This window comes from Contarinia nasturtii, unplaced genomic scaffold (genome assembly GCF_009176525.2).
Source record: "Contarinia nasturtii isolate CC-2019 unplaced genomic scaffold, AAFC_CNas_1.1 Cnas_scaffold_285, whole genome shotgun sequence".
NCBI lineage: Eukaryota > Metazoa > Arthropoda > Insecta > Diptera > Cecidomyiidae > Contarinia > Contarinia nasturtii.
The window spans coordinates 5,804,315-5,829,736 of NW_022197640.1; the positions used below are offsets into that span (position 1 = coordinate 5,804,315).

General features: G+C 34.2%; 1 protein-coding gene across 6 annotated transcripts in view; it reads right to left on the reverse strand.

The window, feature by feature from the left end:
* LOC116337651 (poly(rC)-binding protein 3) overlaps positions 1-25,422 on the reverse strand; it is a 171,153-nt gene that overhangs the window by 57,610 nt on the left and 88,121 nt on the right. For all 6 annotated transcript variants that reach the window (XM_031762399.1, XM_031762398.1, XM_031762396.1 and 3 more), the window contains one exon: positions 8,551-9,598. In XM_031762399.1, coding sequence (XP_031618259.1) covers positions 8,551-8,637 — 87 coding nt within the window. In that variant the 5' untranslated portion in view covers positions 8,638-9,598. The remainder of the gene's footprint in view (positions 1-8,550; positions 9,599-25,422) is intronic.

Genomic DNA, 25,422 nt, shown 5'->3' on the forward strand with positions numbered 1-25,422 from the left:
TTTTGCGTATGTAAAAGAGTGAACACGCAAAATTTCTATTTGGTATTATATCTATCTCTTTTATGCTCTTCGAAGTTTTTTGGTTGCTGTTGTTGTTGTGCGCGTGGCAACAGACACAAGGATCTCAACTTTTTTCATTTGATACTAAAATTATCACGCGACAACAGTTCGAAATGAGCAACGAGAAAAGCTAGTTTCTTGTATCCTTTTCATCGGCTCAAAACCATTGTGCATTATAGTTAATGTTTACGGCAAATACCATACACAATACAGACGTAATCGTGTTCTTATGTAGCTGCCTTTATTGAAATATTTTCATGCTTGAATGTTGCAAATGATGGCCTTTGTATCTGCATTCGACAGAATCTCCCCCTTTGAAGAAAATCACTCTTTTCACACAAAACTCATATACACAGACAAATGTAATTTTGTGTTCTTTTTCAAAAGCCGCAGATTCAGATCAAGCAAGCGAACCAGCAAAGAGAAAAAAAGATATGAATGCCGGAGAAAAAAACATGCGAGTGAAATGGTATACGAAATGGACAAAATAATTTTGCTAGAGATCTAGAAATGGTCGTAGTAAAAATTCATGCAGAAGATACATAAATGTTACAAACGAAAAATTGCACTGCTACAGAGAAAAAAAATAGTCCGAAATCGAGAGCTTGTAGCAGAACAAAAACGAAAACCAAAGAAAATAGATGAAAAACAATGCAAATTGTTTCGAATACATTTGGTATTTGGTTGCCAAATATGAAAAGAGCTGATGTGTATTTTGCTTCAAAACGATGATGATGAGCGAAGACAAAAAAAAAACACAGTACACAATCGCGTAATACCGAATTTCATTCGCGTGTGCCTTTACATATCATTATTATTTGTGCGAGCATTCTATGGTAACGAATGACTTCAAAGTAAAGACCAAATGATATCAAAGCACATTCAAATAAAAATGATAAAGACGATGACAACGATTTACATATCGTACCAACAAAACCGCGTTTCATTCACTTTTGCATTTTTCATATCGCATAAACTTTTCACCATTCATTTTTTTCTGTTCTTCTTCATCGCAATTCATTGAATCCGTTAATATGTAGCTTTTTTTCGTTATTATTATTGTTTGTATATTTATTTTTGGTCTTTGTGCATTCACCGGCATTGCAAATATATGATTATCAACAAGACTAATATGGTAGCCATAAAATAGAAAATTTCAATGCCATTGTAGATTGTACAAATGTATGAGTGCGGTGCGTGAACCATGCGATGTATGCGTTCATGTCGACTTGTAATATAATCTATATGCATTCGCATTCAACATAAATGTACATATTAAAATTGTGACAAAGGAAAGTAATTTTGATTGAAATCGAATGAGTATGAGGACACAATGTTTGAGCGGCAAAATTTTTAAAGGTAGCTAAAAGCGAATGCAAAAGAAACACATACGGAATCGACATCGAAACGGATATTGGAAGCAAAAAAAAAAAGAGAATACGCTTTGTATGCAATTTAAAATTACAATACCAAGATATCACACAATGAACTGAGTAAATAACTCGCAGGCGAATACGTAGAAAGGGTGAACGAAGGAGATAAGAGGGATGAGCACCGTTAAAGTTTAGATTGCTTTACCTCCAATGCACATGCATAATAAAATGTGCATTCAATATATTGTAGTTGAATTTTTTTTTTTAATTTGTAGAGAAGCTATTTAACGTTTAATTCTTTTCCATTTATTATTGCTGAAATCCATCCATGGTATAGTTCAGTGGAGGTTCCATTCATATTTATTCCGCTTTGAATGACAAAGCAACAGAAAAAAAAAACCTTTTATCATTTTGGATTCAGTTTTCACATTCATTTGTAATTTTTGATTTTGTTTTTTTTTCTATGTCGACTCTAGATTAACAAAATGCTGTGTTGAATGCATACATACAAATGTTACAAACACGAGCAGTAAAAAGTTCTTGAAATTTAGTTTGAAAAGAAGAAAATCTTTGTGATATGTTCTATGTAAAATGTTTCTCTCATAGGATTTGATTCAGTACTTTTCGTACTTGAAACTTAAATCTTTTGTCACTAAAGCGTAACAACAACAGAAAGACAGAGAGAGAGAGAGAGATAAAGAGAAAGAGAAAAAAAGAGAGAAACGACAACGTCGACGACAAGATAAAACTTGAAGAATTACAAGGAGCTTTTAAACACATTTCGGCATTTTTCACGTTTAACAAGCAAAACAACAAAGCAAATGCAAAGGCAACGAGACGACGAACGTGGATCACAATAAAATTCGCACTTTGTATAACACGGTATGTATATGAATGGTTGTTTGATGTATGAGTGTGTGTGTGTGTGTTGAAATACACTTGTGCAACAGTGCAAATGCATCATCGAATGAGGGACGGTAGACGAATGGAACATGAAAAACCAAATATACAAATCTTACATGAACTTATCAACCCAGACGAGTGCCGACTACAAGCAAAAGGCGAAACAATCAAGAACATTTAGTTTCACTTTAACTTTGTTATACACTCGACATTTTCTTCCGATGAAAAGTTTCCCGTTTGTCTGTCTAATTATTGTGTTGCGTTTTCTTTACGATTTACCCTCTTTTATCCCTGCCATCTTTCTCGCTCCGTATCTTTCTTTCGTCGCTGCTCTTATTTTGCCAATTTTTGGTAAGTCGGCAAACTGAAGATTTCAACGAAAATGTGCAACTCACAAGTAAATGAAACTTCGTTAAAATTGTATAATTTAGCCAGTTTTGAACAATTCAAACTTCGATACCAGAATGAATTAAAAAAAGAACGGCGCAATTAAAACACTAACGTTGCACCGTGCGATGAAATGAAAAATTTAAACATCACCATTTAAACAAAACATATGAGAAATAAGAACGGTTTATTAATCGGATTTTTTGTGTGATAGCGAAAAGTATGAATTTTTGTATTCATCATTTCAGAAACGTGATTTTAACGTTATTATGATGCAAAATTCGATAATTATTTTCGTTGTATACTCTGGAGCAATATTAAACTGTACAAACTGCGCAGAAATCATTTCAGATAATTAAATGAATCACCTGATAAGTAATCATATTTCATATGCGAAGCCTCCGGCCCATCGAAGCAAATTATTTGTCGAAATGAATATCGATTAAATGTTAATGCTCATGACCTAATGTTAATCGCTCCCAACAGATTTTCCTTGCAGAATCAAGCTATGTACGTACATAAGTATGAAAGACTATGATATAGAAAAATTCAAAAAAAAACATTCGGTCCTTTTGTCATGTTGACAATGTTTGTTAAAGATTACCGCAAGGTATATCGATACATGTTTCAATTTTGGTTGACCAAGAAAAGAGCAGATTCATTTGATGAATTTGAAAATAAAGCGTTAATAAATATTCCATAATTGATTGCATATTGAATGAATGCGTTATGCATGTGTGTGTGGGTGTGCGGTTGAGTGGTGTGTGCATGAATACATTTGCGTGCACATTTAATGGAAATCTCTGAAAATGGGATGCTTGATCGGATTATGGGTCGTCAATCATTTTATCAACTCATCACATTCAATAAATTGCTGTCCACGACCAAGTTTAAATGACGCGAATTGAAAAGGTATTTTATTTTTGTACGATAAAAATAGCACTGACACAACTTTTTAGGCATATTTTGACCGCATTAAATGTTTATTTTACGAGTAATAAAAGTGGTTCTGACATATGTGTGCAGCACCACCAATAAATTCAATTAATTGATTTATATCGACTCGGAAAAACGAAAATGCGCATTTTTATTCCATTTATCGTATTAATGTTCACATTACGAATCCGCTCTTGTTGTCGTCAACTTTATTCACTTCACATACTTCGATCAGTGTGCAATGATTGAGCTTAAGCTTTACTTCAAATGCTATCAACAACCGAAAATGTGCAATCTATATTAAGTAGAAAATATCGAGTCGATGAACGCTTGAAAGTAACACCAAAGTGCACAAATTTTGATAAACTTCAGCAGATATGTAAAAAAAAGCAACAACAATATTATATAATTAGCATTAATTGAATATTGAATTATTGTATTGTCGAGTGAATGTGTTGTTTGTTTACATAAAATTTCATGTGGCTTTTGATTCATTTCATATAATATGTCTCTTGAGTGGATTTAAATATAAATAAATTGAAGCTTTCTGTTATCATCGGAAAATAATATCGGAAAATTACTTTTTTCCACATGATTGACTTTTCAGATAGAAATTCAATTATAAATGTTACTATTTAATTCAATCGACATGAAAATACAATTTCAGCTTTATTTTCCATTTTCTCTGGCTATCGCAACTGTGTCGCGCATCAGTCGGTTCTTTTATTACATATTGTTGTCGATATTCATCTATATAGATAAATTCCACAAATTCCATTTCAATGTAAAGAATGATGTTGAATTGTGCGTCTTTCTTTGTGTGTTCACTCTCAAAATATATTGGAAGAAAATTCGAATTGAAAAAATGCGCCGCACACACAAACAGTTTTTTTAACGATTAAATGGCGAGATTCATTTATTGATTGTGTGACAGCTATTTCCGACATTTTTTTCGCTCATTTCTTCCGTAAAATACATTTATTTTTGAATGAAACGATATCACATTTCATCAAATTCTATTTTTTTTTATCGGTCATTGTTGCCTGTGCCTGTTACTGATATCAATATATTAGCCGATGCTGTAAGCTGATTTCCATGTTCGTTCCATTTGAGTGCATACTCTTCGATGATATGAATGAATATGAATTCTGCATGTGATTGAGTGTGTATAATTGTGCTTCATATTGTGCGATGAAAATGTCGATCTATACATTTTTAATTCTATAGCATACATCCTTTTGCACTCTCTCACTCACTCACTATCTCTCTCTCGTAGTTGCTTGTTTTTATGTCAATGTTTCACAATTGTGTTATTTCCGCGGCTATTGTTGGGGTTGTATTAGGTCGTATCACAATTATTTTCATCCCATCACATCGTAAAATTGTGATAAAAAAATTAAATTCCAGGAAATGTTATTCCGAATCCACATTTTATAATGGCGCTTTTTTCATGAACAAAAATTATGATTTGAAAGAAGAAAAAAAATTATCGAAAAGTTGGTCTTTGTCTTCAGCTTCATATGCAATAGAAAGAGTGCATATACTATGCATGTACATCGAGTACTACAAATACATGTATTAATAATCAACAAAAATGGAATAATGCGAAAGTGCGACTCAATCACAAGCCCAAACACAAACACAATCGCAAAGCAATAAGCAAATACACGAATTCATTATTTCAAATGTATGCAGGATATATTTCAACAAAATAAAATGAACATTTTTCATGTTATTGTGTGAATTCTTGCTTCGTATCACCTTTCCAATGCGCAATTTATCACAATCGAACACAAGAGCAAACCAAAGATAGAGCAGATAAAAAACAACAATCATAACGCACCGACTTGTTTAATATGAGAAATGTGAACATTGTGCAAAAATACGCATACGATATTCAGCACAAAATGTTTCAACTTGTAAATGCCGATCTGATTATAATAGGCACTCAATTCACATTCCAACATTTGAATTGTATATTGAAATATCGAAAAAAGAAAGATTTACTTTATACAATAACACTATCAAAATTGGCTGAAACATTTTTATACATGCACCGAACTCAGCAGTTCTTATCATTAATGAATGGTTATAAGTCGATAAAAAGGGATAAAAAATCTTGATCATGTGAGGAACACACATTATCTGTATGATTGTATCAGTGATCCCGTGGATATACGTATAATACATAATCAATTAGATGGTTTTTTTATCATCGATTTGCGTATGATTCTTCTCATTGCTTTCCAACTCCAATCGGTTGTATCAAGTGAAAAAGAGACGCGAATAGTAATCCGAAATTGATAGAGAGCACACAGCTATAACTGAAGCAAGAATTCAATGACTATTATTAAATTGGATGGTAAATCGTATAGAAAGATAATCGAATTACGCATTTTGTATTATTTGCATGACGACATCAATACATCGGGTATGATATGTTATTAAGTTTCCTTTATTTCATCGTAACAAAACCAAGAGAGAAAAAAATCACAATTTCTCTTCGTTTAAAAATCCATTCAGTTACTTGCTAACTTGCACACTCACTTGTCTTCCATTGACTGCACGCTGAATTGCCATTTTCAACATTTGTTTCGGTGTATAAATCGAAAGTAGATATCGATAACATGTTTCGAATGCCAATAGTAAATTGAATGCGATAAATTCAATAGACCACAATTTTTTTTTTTTTTCAAAAGCAAATAGAAAAAAATGAAATTGCGAGTGAGCGCAAAAAAATAATAGATAAATTCGATTTTTTTTTTCATTTTTGTTGTTGCCGCTGCCTACTATAGTTTGCCCGTGTCTATACCATCTATCCAAGCGGTACAATATGTCCTGCAGACCTGAACGCTCAAATGCACTGACAGTATTTTTATTCAAAAATTCGATAAATAGTTTGCGACCAATGTTTAATAATACCTGCTTTACGCTACGACCATATAACTTGCTCATTGTACCCATGAAAACCGATTGCTGATTTTCAATTTACAGAACAGTATACACTTTCTTTCCCCTTCCATATATATATTTTTTCACTATCCATCTCTTCAACATAACTAGTGTCTCTTCTTCACTCTTTCGATCTCCCTCGTTCACGGTGCAATTCCGATTGGATTATACAAACACAAGTAAAATTTGAAAAAAAAAAAAAAAAATATCGTAACAACGGAAATTTACAACGAGATAATAGTGAAAAAGTATTTGGCAATAGAGCGCCTTCGTCTACCTCAGATAGACACCGATTGAAGGAAAAGTTTTTTAATTAAATTGGTTTTGTTCCTTTTCGATTTCGTTTCAATTTTGTATAGTGAATATCTAGTTTTCTTTTGCTCAGCTGTCAGTGCTTCCCGTTTTGCATGGCCAACGATTTTCGGTTTTCGTTTATTGAGCTTCCAATTAGAATATATCAATATTTGTGTATAGATTTCATACACCTTCATGCACGCCTCGTATATTGTTGCTTTTCGTCTTCTTGCTCGTTACATTCATTTGGTCTCAATTTCTCACTCTCTTTGCCTCTCTCTCTCTCTCTCTCTCTCTCTCTAACTATCACTCGCTTCGATTCAACAGCGAAATCAATGTACAAAGTTTAACATGTAACTTGAGTTTTGGTGGTGCAACTTTAATTGAAATCATTATTTTGTTTTATTTTATGGGATATGTTTTGTGTATGGATGTCATTATGCTGCATTACAATGGCTGCTACCATTCTGTCGATCTGATACGAACCGATCCAAAATTAGAAACAAAATACTTACACACACACAAAACGTATGAACAATAGCTCGACGTTTTGCTATGTTTTTTTTTTTTAAACTCATGTTCAAAACTTGTCGGTATCTCTCTCTGTGTAAAGAGCAACCACGTTTGCATGAGAAAAGTCATTCGTTGATAATAACAGACAAAAAATTGGAATAGCATAAAAGAGTAGATTAAAAATAAAACACTCAAGTGCTCTGCTGTATTTTGTGCACTTGTATACGAAATTGTAATACGATATCTGCTATATTTTCAAGCATTCAAATGGTAATTCAGAATTTTCACTGAACAAAAATAATCGTGGCGCTTAATGAACACTATGCAGGTGCAGAGTGCGCGTTAGAGATACATCTAACTTGATAGAAACATCGAAAAATGAGACACCGGATTACATTTCAAAGTATGAAATTACAACGCCCGATTGGTGAAATAGAAACAATATTCATTGGTAAATGGGTAACTTTTGGGTGAAATTTTTAAAAATTTCAAAATGAACGAGCCAGAGAGAAAGAGAGAACGAGTAACTGCGATTAGTGTGTGGCTTTCCTTGGTAGCCTTTATTATTCGTTTCGGTTAAGTGACACGTATAGATTTTCCAACACGAAAATTATCAGCATTTGAAATGGTACTAATTGAATAGCAAAGCGCAACATGAAAAGTAAGGCAAGTTCATTATTTTAAAAATTTCAAACACAAACACAGAGACACATTCCCATGCGTTGGAAAATAATTCCGATTTGGATATCAGTCACATCGGAGTGTGCATGCATAGTTTTCTTTTATCTCAACGTCTTCTTAATGTGTGCGTTCTGCGTACACGTCATTCTGTAATGACGAAAAAGAAGAACGCACCAATTTCAATAACAAAAGATTACGATTAATTTGTCATTGTTTTTTAAGTAAAATAATTGCTGGCCGATATCACGATGTTTTTTCTTTCTCTTTAAGTGAAAGGCTTTAAAGAATGAGAGATATACGAAAAAAAAGGAAACCGTAAAATATCCACGATTTTAATCGAATAAAAGTGTGTTCATTTCAAAGGGTCATGAAATCAATAACAATAAGAGTAATAAAATTGAAGTGAATGCAAAATGTAAATATTTATCAAAGGTAATAAAAAATGACTCACCTTTCCCTGCATAATCAGCCTTATGGTTAGAGTAACCGATGGATCACCCTTTATTTCCAAGTTACTTGGTGTATTACTTTCTTCCATTGTTATGCGATTCTATTGATATTTATTGCTTGAGAATTTATTGCGATGAAAACTTTTTCTTTTCTCTGTATTATATCGGAACGTCTCAGCTACTGTGTGGGCGATATAGGCGCACGCTTCTTCTGTTTTCTTTCGATAAAATGTTATTAGCTGGATTCCCGTTTATAAGTTTTATTTGATAAAAATTGCCACTAAATTTTATGGCAAATTCTATAACTAAACGCCTGTGGCACAGATTATGAGCTGCTTCTTATTGCTATTATGCTGCGATCGCCCTTTTTTTGCTCTCTTTATTTTACGCTTTAAATATATATATAAATATATTTTTTTTTTTTGTGTTTGTTTAAATGTATGTTTTTGTCTTTTTTGCAGTTTTCGATTTTACGAATTCTTTATGATATTGTGTGATTTGTATTGTGAATGCGCACACCGTGTTGTCGTTGTTCTCGCTTTCGACAGATTTCAATTTTAGTCCCAATGTCAGGCGATACGACGATATGATTAATTATCAATTAGATTCTTGCGCGGTTTTCTATTGTTTGAAACTTTTCAAACATGAATACTTCGACGTGCTTTTTTGTTTTGTTTTTGCTGCTTGACTCCTTTGTCTATCTTCTCTTATGCACACCGTATTGTGACGTCAACTAGATTCGTTTTTCGTTACGATGATAAAACTTTGAAATAATTTCGCGCGAGTAAATGTGTAGAATTAAGCTCAACGTTGCTGCCAGTACTTTTACTTTCTTCTCTCTTTCTTTTTTCTTCTTCGGTTTTTTCTTATGAACACACAAACTCTGCTCCCGTATTTATTGTAGTTTGTGAAGATTCGCTTTCGTTTTTTTTTTACTTGACAAGTAGTTGTTGTCGGTGCGTTTGCTGTTGGTGCTGTACTATTTATATGTACGATTCTGTACGAATTAAGGGTGTTCAGATGACACTAACAAAGTCCGTGATGTTGAAACTGCAATGAGAAGAGAAAAAAAAACACAATGAGAATGTTATGCTATTTTTCTTCTTTTGAAGATACAAAATTTCAATTAATTGATAGGAATTTTTCTTAAAACGACCCATATACATACGCAAATAGACAGACAAAGAGAAAAAAAAAAAGAAAACTATAGAGAAAACTTTTAATTATGGGCATTAAAAACACACACACAAGAGAATCAAATGTGTATTTGAAGAGAAAGCAAACGAGATCGAAAGAAAGAGATACACAAACACCATTTTCATAGGAATATTTTATCATGTCAAGTGTTTTGAATAGTCCTACTGCATGTTTCATATCAATTCGACAACAAAAACAAAGCAACGCGATGAAGACGATGAAATAAAAAAAAAACAAAACTCATAGAGCATTCATATGCTACAGAATTGATTGTGCGAGTGCAGCCTCAAATGCTTTTTCCATGTTTGCATTGTACTTCATAATTGTTATATTGCCGATGCATATTTCATTGTTCGTTTGGAATACAAAATGAAAACGAAACATAAACAAAAATCTATTGAAAGAATTTCAACAATTATTTAATATTCGCAGATGTATGCGAGGTGATGTGTGCGAGCCAGCAACAATGCAAACGCATTACATACAAATTATAAAGCGTAACAAAAGAATATATAACGGCGACGGGTCGGTTTTTTTTTTTCAGAGCGAATCATGTGTAGTTTGCATATGCTATGCGCTGGCAGACAAAAGAAATTGGCGAATGAATAAGAGCGAACGAACGAATGAAAAGGAAACATAAACAGAGTGTTGCAAGGAAGCACAAAAAATGCCTTTGTTTCGCTTTCATTCTGCGCTTACAAAGATAAGCGAGCGCAATGGAACCCACCAATGCGCCATATTTCATATGAATGCTCGTTGATTTTTGTTTTCTTCTTTTTTTTCAATGCCTTCAGACAGAGAAAGAATGGAAAAGATACGAAAAAAAAACGATGCAGTGGCTAAGCGCTTACGCTATCGCAATTCTTTTTTTTTGTAGCGTATTTATTTTCTATCAGTGTGTTGTTATGAATTGCCGCTGAACCTGCAACATAAAAGAGATTGAAAATATCCAAAAGATTTTTCTGTAAAATGATGAAAAACATTTTTTTTTTTTGAGAAAAAAGAAATAAATTTTGGCTTGAAATCAGTTCGAAATGTCAAATGCTTGTTTCAATGGGTAGATGGATGATTTTGACCGGATTTTGGAATAATATATGCCATTTCAAAGTAATTCATTGCCCGACTAATCTTGAGAAAATTGAGGGTTTTGAACATATAATTTGGTACAATGTCAATTGATTCACATTTCCCTGCACTTTGGATGGCATTATGCTACATTGCTTGAAATGTCTCTTGTTTTTCGTGATGTATTGTTTCAATGAAATTGGCATAAGTATTTCTGCTGGGCATGTGTGAGTGCATGTGACCAGTGCACAATATGCATTTCATTAATTTGAATTGAAACCGTGCTTTAACGATGTTTAACATAGCAAACGAACAAGAGCACGCCAACAATCAGGTGAAAGGTTATACGAGGAAAGAGAGATTGAGAGAGATAAGGATGTGAAGAGGCTAGGAATTGGAGAGTCCATTATCAAAAGATTGCAATAAACACAAAGATGGTTTTTCATACACATTCATTGTACGATAGACACAAAATAAGAATGAGTCAATGCTGGCAGCGGCCAGAAAACTAACAACGCACCAACATTTCGCTCATTTAGAATGCCAGAATTTTCTCATCTCTGTATCCGTTCTTGTGCTCCTCTTTAGCATGGACATAGAGAGAAAGGGAGATACAGTATGCAGACGTACCTGCTGCGCAAGCACTTAGGAGCTCTTTTTGTTTCCGCCGTTTCAGGCTGCTTCTGTTCTTATTTGTATATTTGGCGTAACCGTATAAACTGCGGAACAAATACCAACATCTAGTATTATATACCAATATATTGGAGATGCATATTACTTGATGCATTGCATTTCATTCTTTCATAGAGTTTTTCGATTCGCTTTTTTTTATTCCGTTTCTGTGCTTGCTTTAATTTCTGGTATTCAAAATTTTGCTCATAAAATGCAAACGTTTGAATACCGTTAATATAAACATGGTTGTATGCATTGTCGTTTTGCCTGAAGAAAAACAAATGTGCCGAAACGGCAGTGCTTTGAGAGGAAGTAAACTCAGTATCAGCAATGGCATCATAGTAATACAATGGCAGCAAAAAAAAACTCGTGGAAAAATGACATTTTACGTTCTACCTAGCATATACCTTTGTGTTTTCATGCTTCTTCCCTTTTGAAATTGAGCACATCAAAAGAGCTAAGAAATGAATTGCTCAATGTTTGACAGCAAAAGCCATGAAAATGAACACACACACGCCCTCTCTCTCTCTCTCTCTCAAATTCCGAAAAAAGAAAACGGGAAAGGGAGTCAGCTAGACGCAATTTTATGTTTCCCTTTTTCGAGCTCAACATAAACTCAGCATGATTATGGAAAATAAAAGAAAATACTACAAACTTGAAATAAATTTGTTGCAATGTCCGATGGCATCAGCAGAAGATGAAAGAAATTGTAAGAATGAAGTTTTTCAAGCGCGTCAACAACAGCAAGCAATGCCAACAATTGCACAAGAATGCAACGCAGCGATGACAACAACTTTGGTAAATTTTTTGTATGCATTGTGTTATGCGCTGCCCGCATCCAATGAATTTTACTTGGTACTGCAGGCCGTTACAATCATTATTATGACAACGTTAATGCTAATTTAACAGCATGGTAAATGGTATGAAAAGAAACCATCAGCCACATTTCATAAATACGTCTCTTTTTGTTTTAGCACATTAAAAAGAAATGAACGTTTACGTTCAACTATGATGCTTTTGACTTTCGACATTTTTCATAATCTATCAGTCATTTTGAAATCGTTAAATTAAACGAATGGAATTTTGGTCAATCACAATTCTTTTTCGATGTCATTGATTTAATAATGTTGAGTTGCTGATAAGCTATTCCGATCGACTACAATTTAAAATTGTTTATTCACTGCCATGGTATTGTATTGAATAAACGTCGGAAGAAGACAGTTGAAAGTTTAAAAAAAAAAAATGAATCTCTCTAACATACTATTAATGGCGGTCGTATGGCAAAAAGGCGTGCGTGCACAAAATATAATTAGAATTGCATTGTCATTAACATGATTAGCCGATCATTATCATCATGTTTATCATTGAATTGCATTGCATTTTTATGTGCAGCCAAACCTGAATTACAACTTTGTGACCATAAAAGAGTGAAACAAAAAATGGTGTGCAGTGGATAGAGAAAAAAAAGTGTCGTATATGTTGAATTAATCTCACTTTGTTCTCACTATCTCTATTCGACATAAGGCAAGTTTAGTTTTTGTGCTGTGTTAACTGTTATTAAGATTACAAATGCAGAGACATAATTTATCAGCATCTCTAACGGCGATGCAAAAACTGATTATAAAATAAAATATATCGACAGTTTTGCATAGCATTGAAATTGTACCGTTTGAAAATGATTCAATTTATAATAGAACGAAGAGGCAACAGTACAAATGGTTTCGATTTAAATGTTCAAAATTCGATCAAATGCCATACAATGTTTTAAACACTGGCGTTTAATTCGTGTTCAATTGGCGAAAATGAAAGCGTGAATTAATTGCTTATCTTTGATATGAATGCGTAACCACAAATGGTTGTATTTTAAGTGCTTCAGAGAAATTTGTTGGTTTTCAGGATTCGGGTTAAAGTGAATAGAGCGAATAATCAACGAGTATGGTTTCGGTGCAAACATTCACTCAATTATTCACGATTCTCTTGCGGTAAGAGATGCGATCTCACCATACAATCATCATCGTCATCATCATCATGATTGTCGTCATCGTTATCATGACTTGCCTGTGAGAAAAATCAGAAATAGCCAAACGCTGAAACGCCAATGTTGTCTGAGGCTTTTTCATTTTTTTCCATGTTCATCATTTTACCTTTTTTCGGTCTGCTGCTGTAGACAACACAACAAGAGCAAAAAAAAAACAAACGCTCACGTTCAAACAAGATTATTTCTAAAATATTTATTGGAATCATTGTAATTATTTATTACATTTTTTTTCTTTCGTCGGTTGACCATTCCGATAAACAGCGATTATATCGCCTGAGAATGAAAAATAAACCGTTAAAATACAATTACCGAAAATGCAATAGAACGAAGCGAATAGACGAAATCGCTCAACGACTGTAATCGCACAAAATGGAGCGGGTAAGAGAAAGAGATGGAGGAGAGAGACGTGTTAGTGAATGAAGCGTTTGAATCGAACCCAGGTAAAAAGAAAACACAGTGCTTTGGTACAAACTGTCTAATGTATTTGATTTGACATTATTTTATGTTGAATGCCCTTGCCATCGTGGTAAAAATGGCACCGAAGCGATATTTCATGGCGATCTATGCTTTGGAGCGACTCGCATTCAATTCAATTTCTGTGCGCTCTTTTTCTCTCTCTCTCGGTCTCTCTGTATATGCTCATCGCTTCATGTCTGCATCCATATATTGTATTGTATCTTTTCACGGAATGAATTCCCTGAAGCGACCATAGTACAACAACACAACAAACATACACCGACAACGAAACGAAATAAAAATAAAGTGAAACAGTAAAACCATGAGCAATTTACGAGCATTTCATCTTCTTCGTTTGCTTTGCAACAAACAACACGTTTTGTGCTAGCAAAACATTACTTTATTTCAATCAGTAACTAGTATGAGCGCAGCACAACGACTTTGTCCTTACATTTGGGTATATATGTATGTTATTGTTGTTGGTGGTGGTGGCGGCGGCGGCGGCGGCGGAGGCAACGGCCAATGTTCGTTGCTCACTTTATCATCGGCCCGAATCGTGCAAAATGCTCATATCATCCATATCATATTTGCAAGATACACGCAAATATTCTTCACAAACTTGAATGCAATACATTTATTATAAGTTTTTATTTTCGCATCGAGCTTACATTTTTCCCAGTCATTTTTATGCCAAGCCAATCCCGTGTTTACAGCTCAAAGCTAATGTGTTGCTGTTGTGGTTGTTGTTGCTGTTATCGCTCTTGTCATGTTTATGCGAAAAATACGTCGACTGCAGAAAAATAGTCATAACAGAATCGGTGGATATAACAACAACAACAGCAATAGTAACAGAAATGTGGAGAAAAAAATAGAAATACAATATGTAGTTCTTGGCACACATCATACATGCACACGCAAATACTCATCCAAACAAACATTAGCGATATGGCTTTGATATAGTTGCACCTCGAAGCAGCTAAAACAAAGTCACGTTTAATCGATAGATCTCATTTACTCTGGCAAAGAATATGATGGGAGTGTGACTGTTTTGCTGTATTTATATAAGTTCATCTCTGGTGTTTGTTTTTTATTCTGTGTTTTCTGTGTGCTTGAAAATAGCGAAGGTCTACTTTAACGATCTGTGCATTTCTTTTTTACATGCACCCGCGCTCATACACACCGATGTGCATCTTTGTATTTTACGTCGTGATGGCATCCAGCCATTCGGCAAAACTCACATCCGAATCATTCTCTCTCTCTCTCTTAACCTCTCTCTTTGCGCGTTAGCGAAATGCGGAAAAATAGCAACGAACATGCAAAGTAAGTAGAAAATACACACCAAGTCAGAACTTAATCGAATTGATATTGAATAAAGTTAGCAACCAAAGAAAGATGAACAAAGTACAAAAAACAAAACGAACGACAAGAAAAAAAAACGAGACGAGAGAAAGAAATAACAGAAATAAGTTTGCCGTTATTTGAACTGAACTTGGATCTTGGTACACACAACATTAGGTGTACTGAAACTGCTGTTTGCCTCATTGATTCTCGTTGCATTTTCATTTTCTTCTCTTCGTTCTGATTTTGTGTAATTTTGTTGCAATCGCTTTTTTCACATACAAAATCCAAAGAAACATGATACACACAGGTAAATCAAACCTATGTTTTTATTTGTACAGTTTTTTTATAATCATAACACATACACACACACTGATCCTCTTTATGTAAATGAAGGTTACTGTTGAAAGAATCGCGTAAAGTTCGCATATAACAAGTGATTGTTGCAGTAGTTTGTGACGCTTTTTTATGAGTTGCTATAAATTGCTGTTATATGTGGCATTTGTTGCTTTGTACGGTAACTACATCCGGAACTAAGAGAGATAAAACATACATATTGTGATATAAAATATGAGGATGATGCACGTCGGTTGGACTAATTAAATCTCAATAAATATCAATGATGGAATGACATTTTTGTAGAAACCGTTTTGCGATATTGAAACCTTGAGTTATATTTGAAAAATGCGCAAAAATGTATCAATTCGAGCATGATGACAAAATCCAATTCTAAAATAAAAAAAAAGCCATTATTCACCATTGAGAAATTTCGGTGATTTTTATTTGATTAAAAGTGATTTGCCATGATATATAATTGAAGTTGATTTCATATTTTTTTGAATTTTCGAACCATAGATATAATACAATTTAAACCCTGTTATAATTCACAAACGCATTTTGCCATGACATTAGAAATGTTGCGAGACTGAACATTATGTGGATACACGGTGAAAGAGTACAACGATAAACATGTACATGTACACACACGCATTATAAAATATGAACCATAAAGACAAACTCCCATTGCAATAAGGAAACAAGTTTCCGTCACAAACATTAAGAATCTGAAATTTTTGTCATAGTCGTTGAACCTGCAATACGTGTTTAAACATAGAACATAGATAGATTCTCATTCTCCTTCTCTCTCCCCCTCTGCCACCTCTTTTTTGCATTTGTGAATGATAAACATTCCACATACGAAATGGAACGGACGCATAAGATACATTGTAACATTCTACAAGACGAACGAGCACGGCAACGAGAGAGAGAGAAAGGCAGGGGGGTTGTGAACGGGTTAAATGTTGAGCACATTAAACAAATTGCAGTAAGCACCGCGCATTGTATACAAGAGAGACATGGAGAAATAGAAATTGTATGTGTCATTTGCTCGTATGCAACGTTTATACTGATGAATGAACATGAAAATGGTTCTAAAGGCAAAGCACCAGAAACGGCCAACGAGAGTCAAAGAACGAAGGGAGAGAGAAAAAAAAGAAACCAGAATATAATGACAATACATAATGGAGCATGATAAAATTTCTCAGTAACAGATAATTTTAGTGTCATCTAGTAGCGCACGTATTGCTTTGCTGACAATTCAAGTCCTGTCTGATGATGATAATATTGGTGTTGTTGCGACTGCATTTTGTGCTCCGCTATTTCTCTATCTTTATCTTCGTTTCTATCTATTTGATTGCATCGAATCATTTAATGTGGTGTATTTTGAAATACGCAATCGTTCAGTGGAAACAGGCGCTACAAATCAAATTCAACGCTGGCTTTTAATGTCATCAACTCGCATCGCTATTAAATCAACCATGCACTTGGCTTTTCATATTCAACATACATTTCTATAAATGCACGGAAAATGCAATATAACAACAAAAAAAAGATGCCAAACATCCAACATAAAGTGCATGCATGCGATACGGTGATGGAAACTCATACGCGTATATTGTATGTGTTCAATATATACGAACTCAAGGAAATCAAAATACTTGGAACGACTTTGAACACTCAATATCAAGTCGAGTATAAGTTTCCATGTTCGGTGCACATTCATGTTCGGTGTGTGTGTGTTCATTGGCTTTGAATGTATTCTCTGGATGTTTCATCTCATTTCGATTCTATTTCTTTTATCGGTTCTATTCCATCAACATTCCAGAATCGGGATTCTCTCTCTTTCTATCTCATCTATGTCTCATTGAATATCGATTTTAATGTATTCGACGTGTTTACAGTGTAACGAACATTTGGCGAACAAAAATAAAAACAAGTAGCAAAGATGTTAAGAAAACCGGAGCCAAGCATTTGACAAAGACGCAAATTGTTTCATTGTCTTTGTTGATTGGCTGCCTTTGTCGAGTACATAATAAAATGTTGCCTTTGTGTGTAAGAAAGCGAAATGATCCTGATACCAATGGTCAGTTAAAAAGAATGTTTGCATATGCATTCGATTTAATTCTTTATTGCATGTTTACGGTGAGGTTTTAAAACCATTTCGTGCATACATGAGCCGAATTGATTGCAATGTAAAAAGCTTTATTCGCATAGATGTTGCGCAAACATATACGTCAAAGACAACCACAAAGTTCTACAACATTTTCATGTTTTTCTTTCCCCGATTGGCACAGAAGCATCATCCATTTCGTAGAAATGTCCGAAATGGAGAAAATCTAAAAAGTTTTTACTGTTTTTCATTTGTTCGAGGTTGGAAGCTAAGCTGTATATATATATGTGTGTGTGCATCTAAAATTGGTCGAATATAAATTTAATGATAAAAGTCATGGCGTTAAATCAACTACCACACAAACCACCTATTGGCGAATCGTTAAAGAAAAGTTTTACATGAAATTATCAAGAATAATCACAAGTTTGTCAGTGACAAAACAAAAACAAAACCGAAAAAAATGCCGAAAGTGATAGAGAAAGGGAGCAAAATAAGAACGGTGTTGTATTGACGACAAAGAAATTTCATCCGATAGCGCATTGCAACATGAACAATTCGAATAAGGCAAAAAAAAAGTATAAGAAAAACCGCAATGAGAACTCCTTATTACTTTCGATTTTCCAAACCGGAAAAAAAGAAAGAAAGATGATTCGAGTAAATGGAAAGGCCCACTATATGATGGTGTAAAAAGGAAACAAATAAATACACCAACCATACAAAGCGATATAATCATTTCAATTTGAAAGCCGTCCACATTTTGATGGTGGTATTGAAAGACTTTCGGCAGCAATCCAACATTGAAACAAACTGAATGATGGGTGCATTTCCTCTGAGTTCGTATGTGTCTGTTTGTGTTTGGAAAATGTCGAAAGCAATTGCCGCCTTCCAAAGACTTTTGGCTCGAAAATAGCAGAAGTTTTAACGATCAACATTTCAAGGCACATTGCAAAAACCATTCAGATGGGAGTCATGTAAATTGCGTAATTCGAATTTCGAAATAAAACCAAAGTGGAAACCGAACTAGTAACAAGAGCTCGTGTCATCATCTTTTCATCCTGTATTTTGCACACTTACATACAGACACACACACATCAGGTTATTTTGCACAATGTAGTCAAAATGTTTGTATAAGCCGGCAAATTTAGTGTATGTCGCATCACATACACGCTCATTCGCTTTGTATCATTGCTCGTAATTTTTGCGTTTCCTTTTCATTTAAGCAACCAAAAGTCTTGGGACATTAGAGTTTTCGGGTGCTCGGGTATTCTTAACTTTCATAAAATATGCTAAAGTGTTAAATAACATCAATATATGAGCAGAGTCGTACCTAGTGGAAAACGTGCAAAACAGACAGTCAAAGTCATGAGAGACAGAGCAGAGCATTCAAGAGATATCACTCACAGAAATAGAAGAATACGAATAAAAATGGAGAAAGAGAGAGTGTAATGCTTAAAATGTGTGCACGAAATGGTCCAGGTCACATCAAATGACAAATAAAGAAACAAAAAAAAAATGAAGATCGGACAGTATAAACAACCACGACATACGATTGAACCGATGGAATTATTTAATACTTAAGTAAACATAAAGTTGTTTTCTTCTTCTCTTTATCTTCTCTGGATGATTCTATGTTCCAATGTGTTGGTCGCTTACTCACTGTTTTACCACTGAACTGTTAGATAAACTGAGCTGTTTGTCGTGTTTGCGCTGCAATATTTGTTTTGCGTGCGAGAGGCAAAATGAGCAAAAACGGTAAAAGCTATTATACACATTCACCGTGTATCAATACTTGGAAAATTTCAAACGAAATTCTCACCTTTTTTATCATCCAATAGATGCAGTACGCTGTTACTTATCCATACATATTTGTATGTTGTTTATCTCAAGGTTTCTTTTATTCACGCGCTTATCCCTCCCCCCAATTCAGTTCACCTTTCGTTGTTCGTTCGTCGTTGGCTTTCTTTCGCTCATTACTTTATGCTATCGTACAATTTCGATTCTTGTTTTCTTGTGAGTGTGTTTTATTTATTCTTTTCGTTTTGATTGCCAAACAAAAACGTATTTGAACGATTTTCTGCTTGCTTCCCGGAATCGTCTATTTTTATTTTGATACTCACTAGCTAGTTGTTTTATTCTCTCTATTTTTTCTGTTCAATTCACAAGTAATGTACTATTTTATTTACAATAAATCACAACGAGGGAAACGAAAAAGAAATAACCATTCACACAATCGAACATTTTTATTCGCTTGCATGTTTGTTTGATGAAATTCAAAATTATGACTTATACGAACGTGATCATTAATATAAATCAAAGCTTAATTTAAAGTAGAATTTAAAAAAAGAGATTTCTCACATTGTAATTCATTGTTGCACTATTGTCTCGTTGGTGCAAATAAATCAATCGCAAAATTGAACAAAACTAGAGCGCTGCTAGTGTCAACTGCAGTTTTAACCATAATTTTTCTATTGGTTCCATCTAATACTGCCTATATCAGTAAAATCGATCGGCTTCTTCTTTGATTCGGAGACCAAGAAGAGTAAAGATACCATAGAATGGGTTTACACGAATGAAAATGCCATTGTGCATGTGTATGTGTTTTGTGCGATTAATGTTGATGATATAGCCATGTGGAAGACGTGTGAATGTCGTTAATTTGCTGCTAATGTTTGTCTCATGCACAGTGTACACAATTATCGAAAGAGCTTCAATAAAAAAGTCGACATGAGACATAATAATTTGTGTGGCGACAGTGAAGCGTTTGCACATTTCTATTTGCTCTGCGAATCGATTTAAGTTTTTCATAAAAATCGAGACAGAATCATCCAAACATTATTTTTGCAAGAGCTTTTCCAATCGCTCATCATAGTATTGGCAAAGCGTACATGTACAGTGTCATGCATAATTAGATGTATACATCGTACCTGTTGATGGTTAGAAAAGCAATGTCATTAACAAAATAATTGCTTAATCACTTACTTGGCTCATCATCAAAACACACGAATGAATTTAAATATTGATTAGTGTTGAAGAAATGATACACCAATTATTAAATGCTAACGGAAAAATATTTGAAAAAAATTATTTGTTCTTCGTTTACAGATTGTACGAACAGAAACGCATGGTTTGCTGACGATATCTGATCAATGGTGTCACGCTATTGGTACTGTTTGGTACAGGCTATATTAAATGAAAAATGTGCCTTTGTGAGATTTTGGATTTTTTTAGCTCGAAATTACCCAAAAATCTAGCCAAACATTATGTTTGCATTTCCTCAATCCACATTTTAATAAAATTGAAAAAAATGTCGAAATGATTTTTGAATAAAAAAAATGATGGTACAGATAATAGATGATGTTTGCAATTGAGTGTGAAGGAAAGAAAGAGAGCTTATGTTGTCGCTTCGCTTTTTTCTATAGTTTCAACTATGTCATAGAGAAATATTCTTCGTTTACGTTGTTAACCAATAATTCTCTGTTTCTCTATGTCGCTGCTTTCGTTCGTTAAACAATGTCAAATTGAGAAGTTGGATTTTCAAACACACAAATATACAATATCAATGTTTATTGCAACAAGCGAGAAAATTTCATTCGCACTTTACCATTTATTCATATAGTGTGTGCAGTTGTATGTTCAGGAAATGGTTTGATGTCGTCTATCGTAATTTACAAGTTTGATGAAAATTTGTTATTCCATTGAGAAAAGTTTTTTTTTACTCTCGCGGCTGAAATTCAGCTCTTTCCATCAACAAACCATTTTTCATTGGACAAACAACACACAAAAACCATTGCGTACAGAAACAATTATATATCGCGAGACGCGAGTATTTACTGAAACATAGTAATGGTTCAAATGGTAGGCCATAAGCCGTATGTTGAATATTGGATTTTGCTCCAAATGGAAATGAAAGTGGCAGCAAAACAAAACATATCCAAAATAGAGACGCAATAGCAGCTTTAACTGTTGAAAAATTAATCATAACACACTCACATTTTTCCTCGAGAGTTATACACATTGGGCGATATTACGTGCAATGTTTTGCACATATTATGGTGTTACAATAATAGGAACGATCGACTAAGCGCAACATTTTCACCCATTTCATAAATAATTTGTGCTTGCATTTTAATAAAGAACATTGTGTCAATATTTGTGCCCGAAAATTCATTTCGAATTGAAATTGTTGGATGCGAACGGTCATCCCTATTTTGTATTTTGGATATGTGAACAGAACCAGCATGTTCCAGCCGAACAATGGAATCAAGGGAGAATCAAGGGACAAAATAAATGAAATATAGAGGTTACAAAGCGTTTCGTGGTCAACATTTTTTCCACAATCACTTTTGATTATTCAAAGGGTTCGTTTGTTCTTTTGAGCGTATTGAACATTTTTTGTTAAAAATCCACTTACATTCAAAACAAATTAAAGCGAAAATCTTAAATTTCTTTTACATGTGACACATTTTTCGAATTTGATTCAATTTTTTGAGCACAAACAATTTAATAAAATTAAAATTATATACAAAATGGCATCAACAAATTGGGGCACACATAAAGGTGGTGAATTTATTCTTATACGCTAATCCTGTACAAATTTTATTGTTGCGTCGATACAATTTCATTTGTAACAGACAGCAATAGCGTTTGAACATAACATGAGCTCGTGCCTGTTTTTTTGGTGTGAAGAAAAATGCTCTATATATTATTCGTACTCTTTTTTCACGCAATATTCAAATCAGTTGGAATCGGTTTTGTTCTTCTGTCAACCGAAAAGCATTTCGACATATTTTATGATTGTGGCAATGAAATTGACTCCACCAAATGTTGTAATAAGTTTCAGAGTTGCGAGCTGAAAAATTGATTCGCTTGGTAAAATATACATATACCGTTTAAAACTCAAGCTATCGACCCGAGTTCTCATTCCCTCCCACCATTAAAAAAAAAAACAACATTAGCGAACTGAAACTGTGCGGAAAATAATGAATCAAATTAAAATGGGAAAATTTTCTATTTGTGCTATGTCGTTGGGATCTCTTGTGCCATGTTCAACGGAAAAATAATGAGAATACATTATGGTAAGCGATGTCATTGTATATGCCTGCTGACTACTTCGATTATATGAGAAGTTTAGCAAATCTCTTTCTCTTTCTGTCGTGTGTTTTTCATTCATGCAAAACATTCGTTTTGGTTTTGGGGCCTGCCCCGTGTGCCGTTTTGTGCTTACTGTTTGCTTGGTATTTTTCGTCTAAATGACATTTTCCATTGACTGGTAACTGCAGCGAAAATTTCCCACTTTAAATGAAATGAATAACGTTGAATCTTTTTCATGCGCGCTCCCGCGAATGAATTATGTTTTCGGCCTTAAAATTCTTTGAACTGAAATATGTTTCATTCCATCGGATTTGCGCGAGCATTGTACAAACCGAAATTAGTTTTACAGAAAATGTGAACAAACTCGCAAACCGAAAATGTTAACCTTTGACACATTATTTTTTTTCTTCTCCCTCACGCTCCCTATCTATATGTATCTCTCTTTATCTATCTCTCTAGAGAAAACAAAATATAATACAAACGAAATGAAAAAAAAGTGTTTCTCTGTGTTCTATTTTTTATTTTTTTTTGGTTTTAAATTGACCACATCCAATGAACCATTTCAAGTGCTAACACATAAATTTTGTTGGCTGCCCAATTTTAGATATATCTATTTGCTTCGGTGAAAATATGCTTGCATTGCGACATTATGAGACTCAATACGATCTTGTTTTTTCTCGATATGCGCAAATCGTTATGAATTTCCCTTTTGGCCAATAGCATGTGTATTGTGTATCTTATATATTATGTACTATTATTTGGAAACATAATTCAGTAATCTTAACTAAAGTGTGAACAAAAAAAAGTGAAAAGTGCACTTCCTCTGGTCGCTTATATCTCTTAGATGTTTCCGTTCGGTTGCAAGTATTTGCAAACAAAGTAGTTATGTTTGCGCAAACATTTGCAATATTTTTCTATTACTTCGTGTCAATCCATTTATTATGTCCATTAGTATGAGGTAATTTCTCTCATTTTTTTCTCTTCACCTGTCGTGTACGCCAAACCAATGTTGAAATCCCCAAACATAGGACAAATTGGTTTTTCTTTTCAGAGAGTCCTATATCGAATCAATGGTTGTTTTTGTCTTTAATTTATCATCGTTGCGTTGGCTGAGTTCCATAAAAATGTTAACATTCATATAGGCTTTGGCACGCAGATAACAAAAGTGAATAGAATGGCAGCGGTATGCAAGAGGTAAAGAATAACAACACACCTAAGCGGTAATAAAAATATTGGTGTGCGCGCTCATTATTCTTGCAATTTTTTTGTTGTTGTTGTTGAAAAGAACTGTCTTTTGAATGCGAGTGTCTCGAGCATAGACTTCATATCGCTGCTATGCAGCAAGGCTAGCAGGGAACATACCAAAGAGAAAAACAAGTTCACATCCTAGAAACGCAAAAGTGTGCGAGAAAGAGAGAGAGGGAGGGAAAGAGAGGGAAAGAAACAAAAATATACCATAAAAAAGATGCATAATAAGTACGCGGAAGGCAGTAGCAATTATATAGACGGGTTTATTTTCAACTACTTGCACAGAGAGATGCGTATTTGGGAGCATATTAAAAATAGAGGTAAATGTGTAAGAAAGAGATGAAAAATGGATAAAAAGAGAGAGCATCTAATGTGTACAATTTACATCTACATCCATACGGTTACTAAGTAAGCATCAAACTAAGAAAATAACATGAGCACAGAGCAACGGCGAAGAGTAAAACGCAAAAAAAAACACATCAGCACTGAGAATGAATATGGATGTGATGCACAATGTTCGATGTATACCGCACATTTATTCTTTAATACGCTAATGGCAAGCGCAACGTATTCTTGGTGCTCGACTGTAATACTGTGTGCACATTGGAGTTGTCGATCATTTCCATTGGTGGCATCGCTCTCTTTCTTTCTTCATCTTTCCCTCTCTCCCCTTCGCTCTTTTGCGTGCAGAACGATAATACACACGAGACTCTATGCAATATATGTGATATGCTCATAATTTCATATTTCCATATTACATTTTGCCATTGCTTTTGGTCGCAGCCGCCGTCGTTGTAGTCGTATTTTGCCGCATTCGTGTTTTCGAATTTTTTTTCCTCTCTCTCTCTCTCTCTCTCTCTGTGTCTCACTGTGCTTTGCTTTTTTGATCGAAATGTGATGCGAAAGATTTATTCTCGCATTTTGTGTAATTATTTTACGTATATGCTAAATTACACACTAGATTTCAGACGCGTTGTTGTTCATTGAAACGAAAAGCGAAGAGTTCTATCAACAGGGCGAGAGTAAGAGAGAAAGAGAGAACGTGAAAAGTAGAGAAGCGAAAAAAATATATATAAAAATGTAAAGAGCCAACAGCAACGAGCATGTAGAACAAATTTCGAATCAAAACAGTCAAAGAATAGGAGTAGAAAATAGAGCCGATGTGTGTACTGGCTGTAATACACACACACTCTGTCTGCTTGAGCAAACGGCGAAGTTTTCGTAAATTGATATTTGTGGATTTATGAATTACATATTATGTTTTATGTACTGTTGTTGGCTCTTGCTGTTGCTTGTTGTTGCCGTTACTGTTGCCGTCAC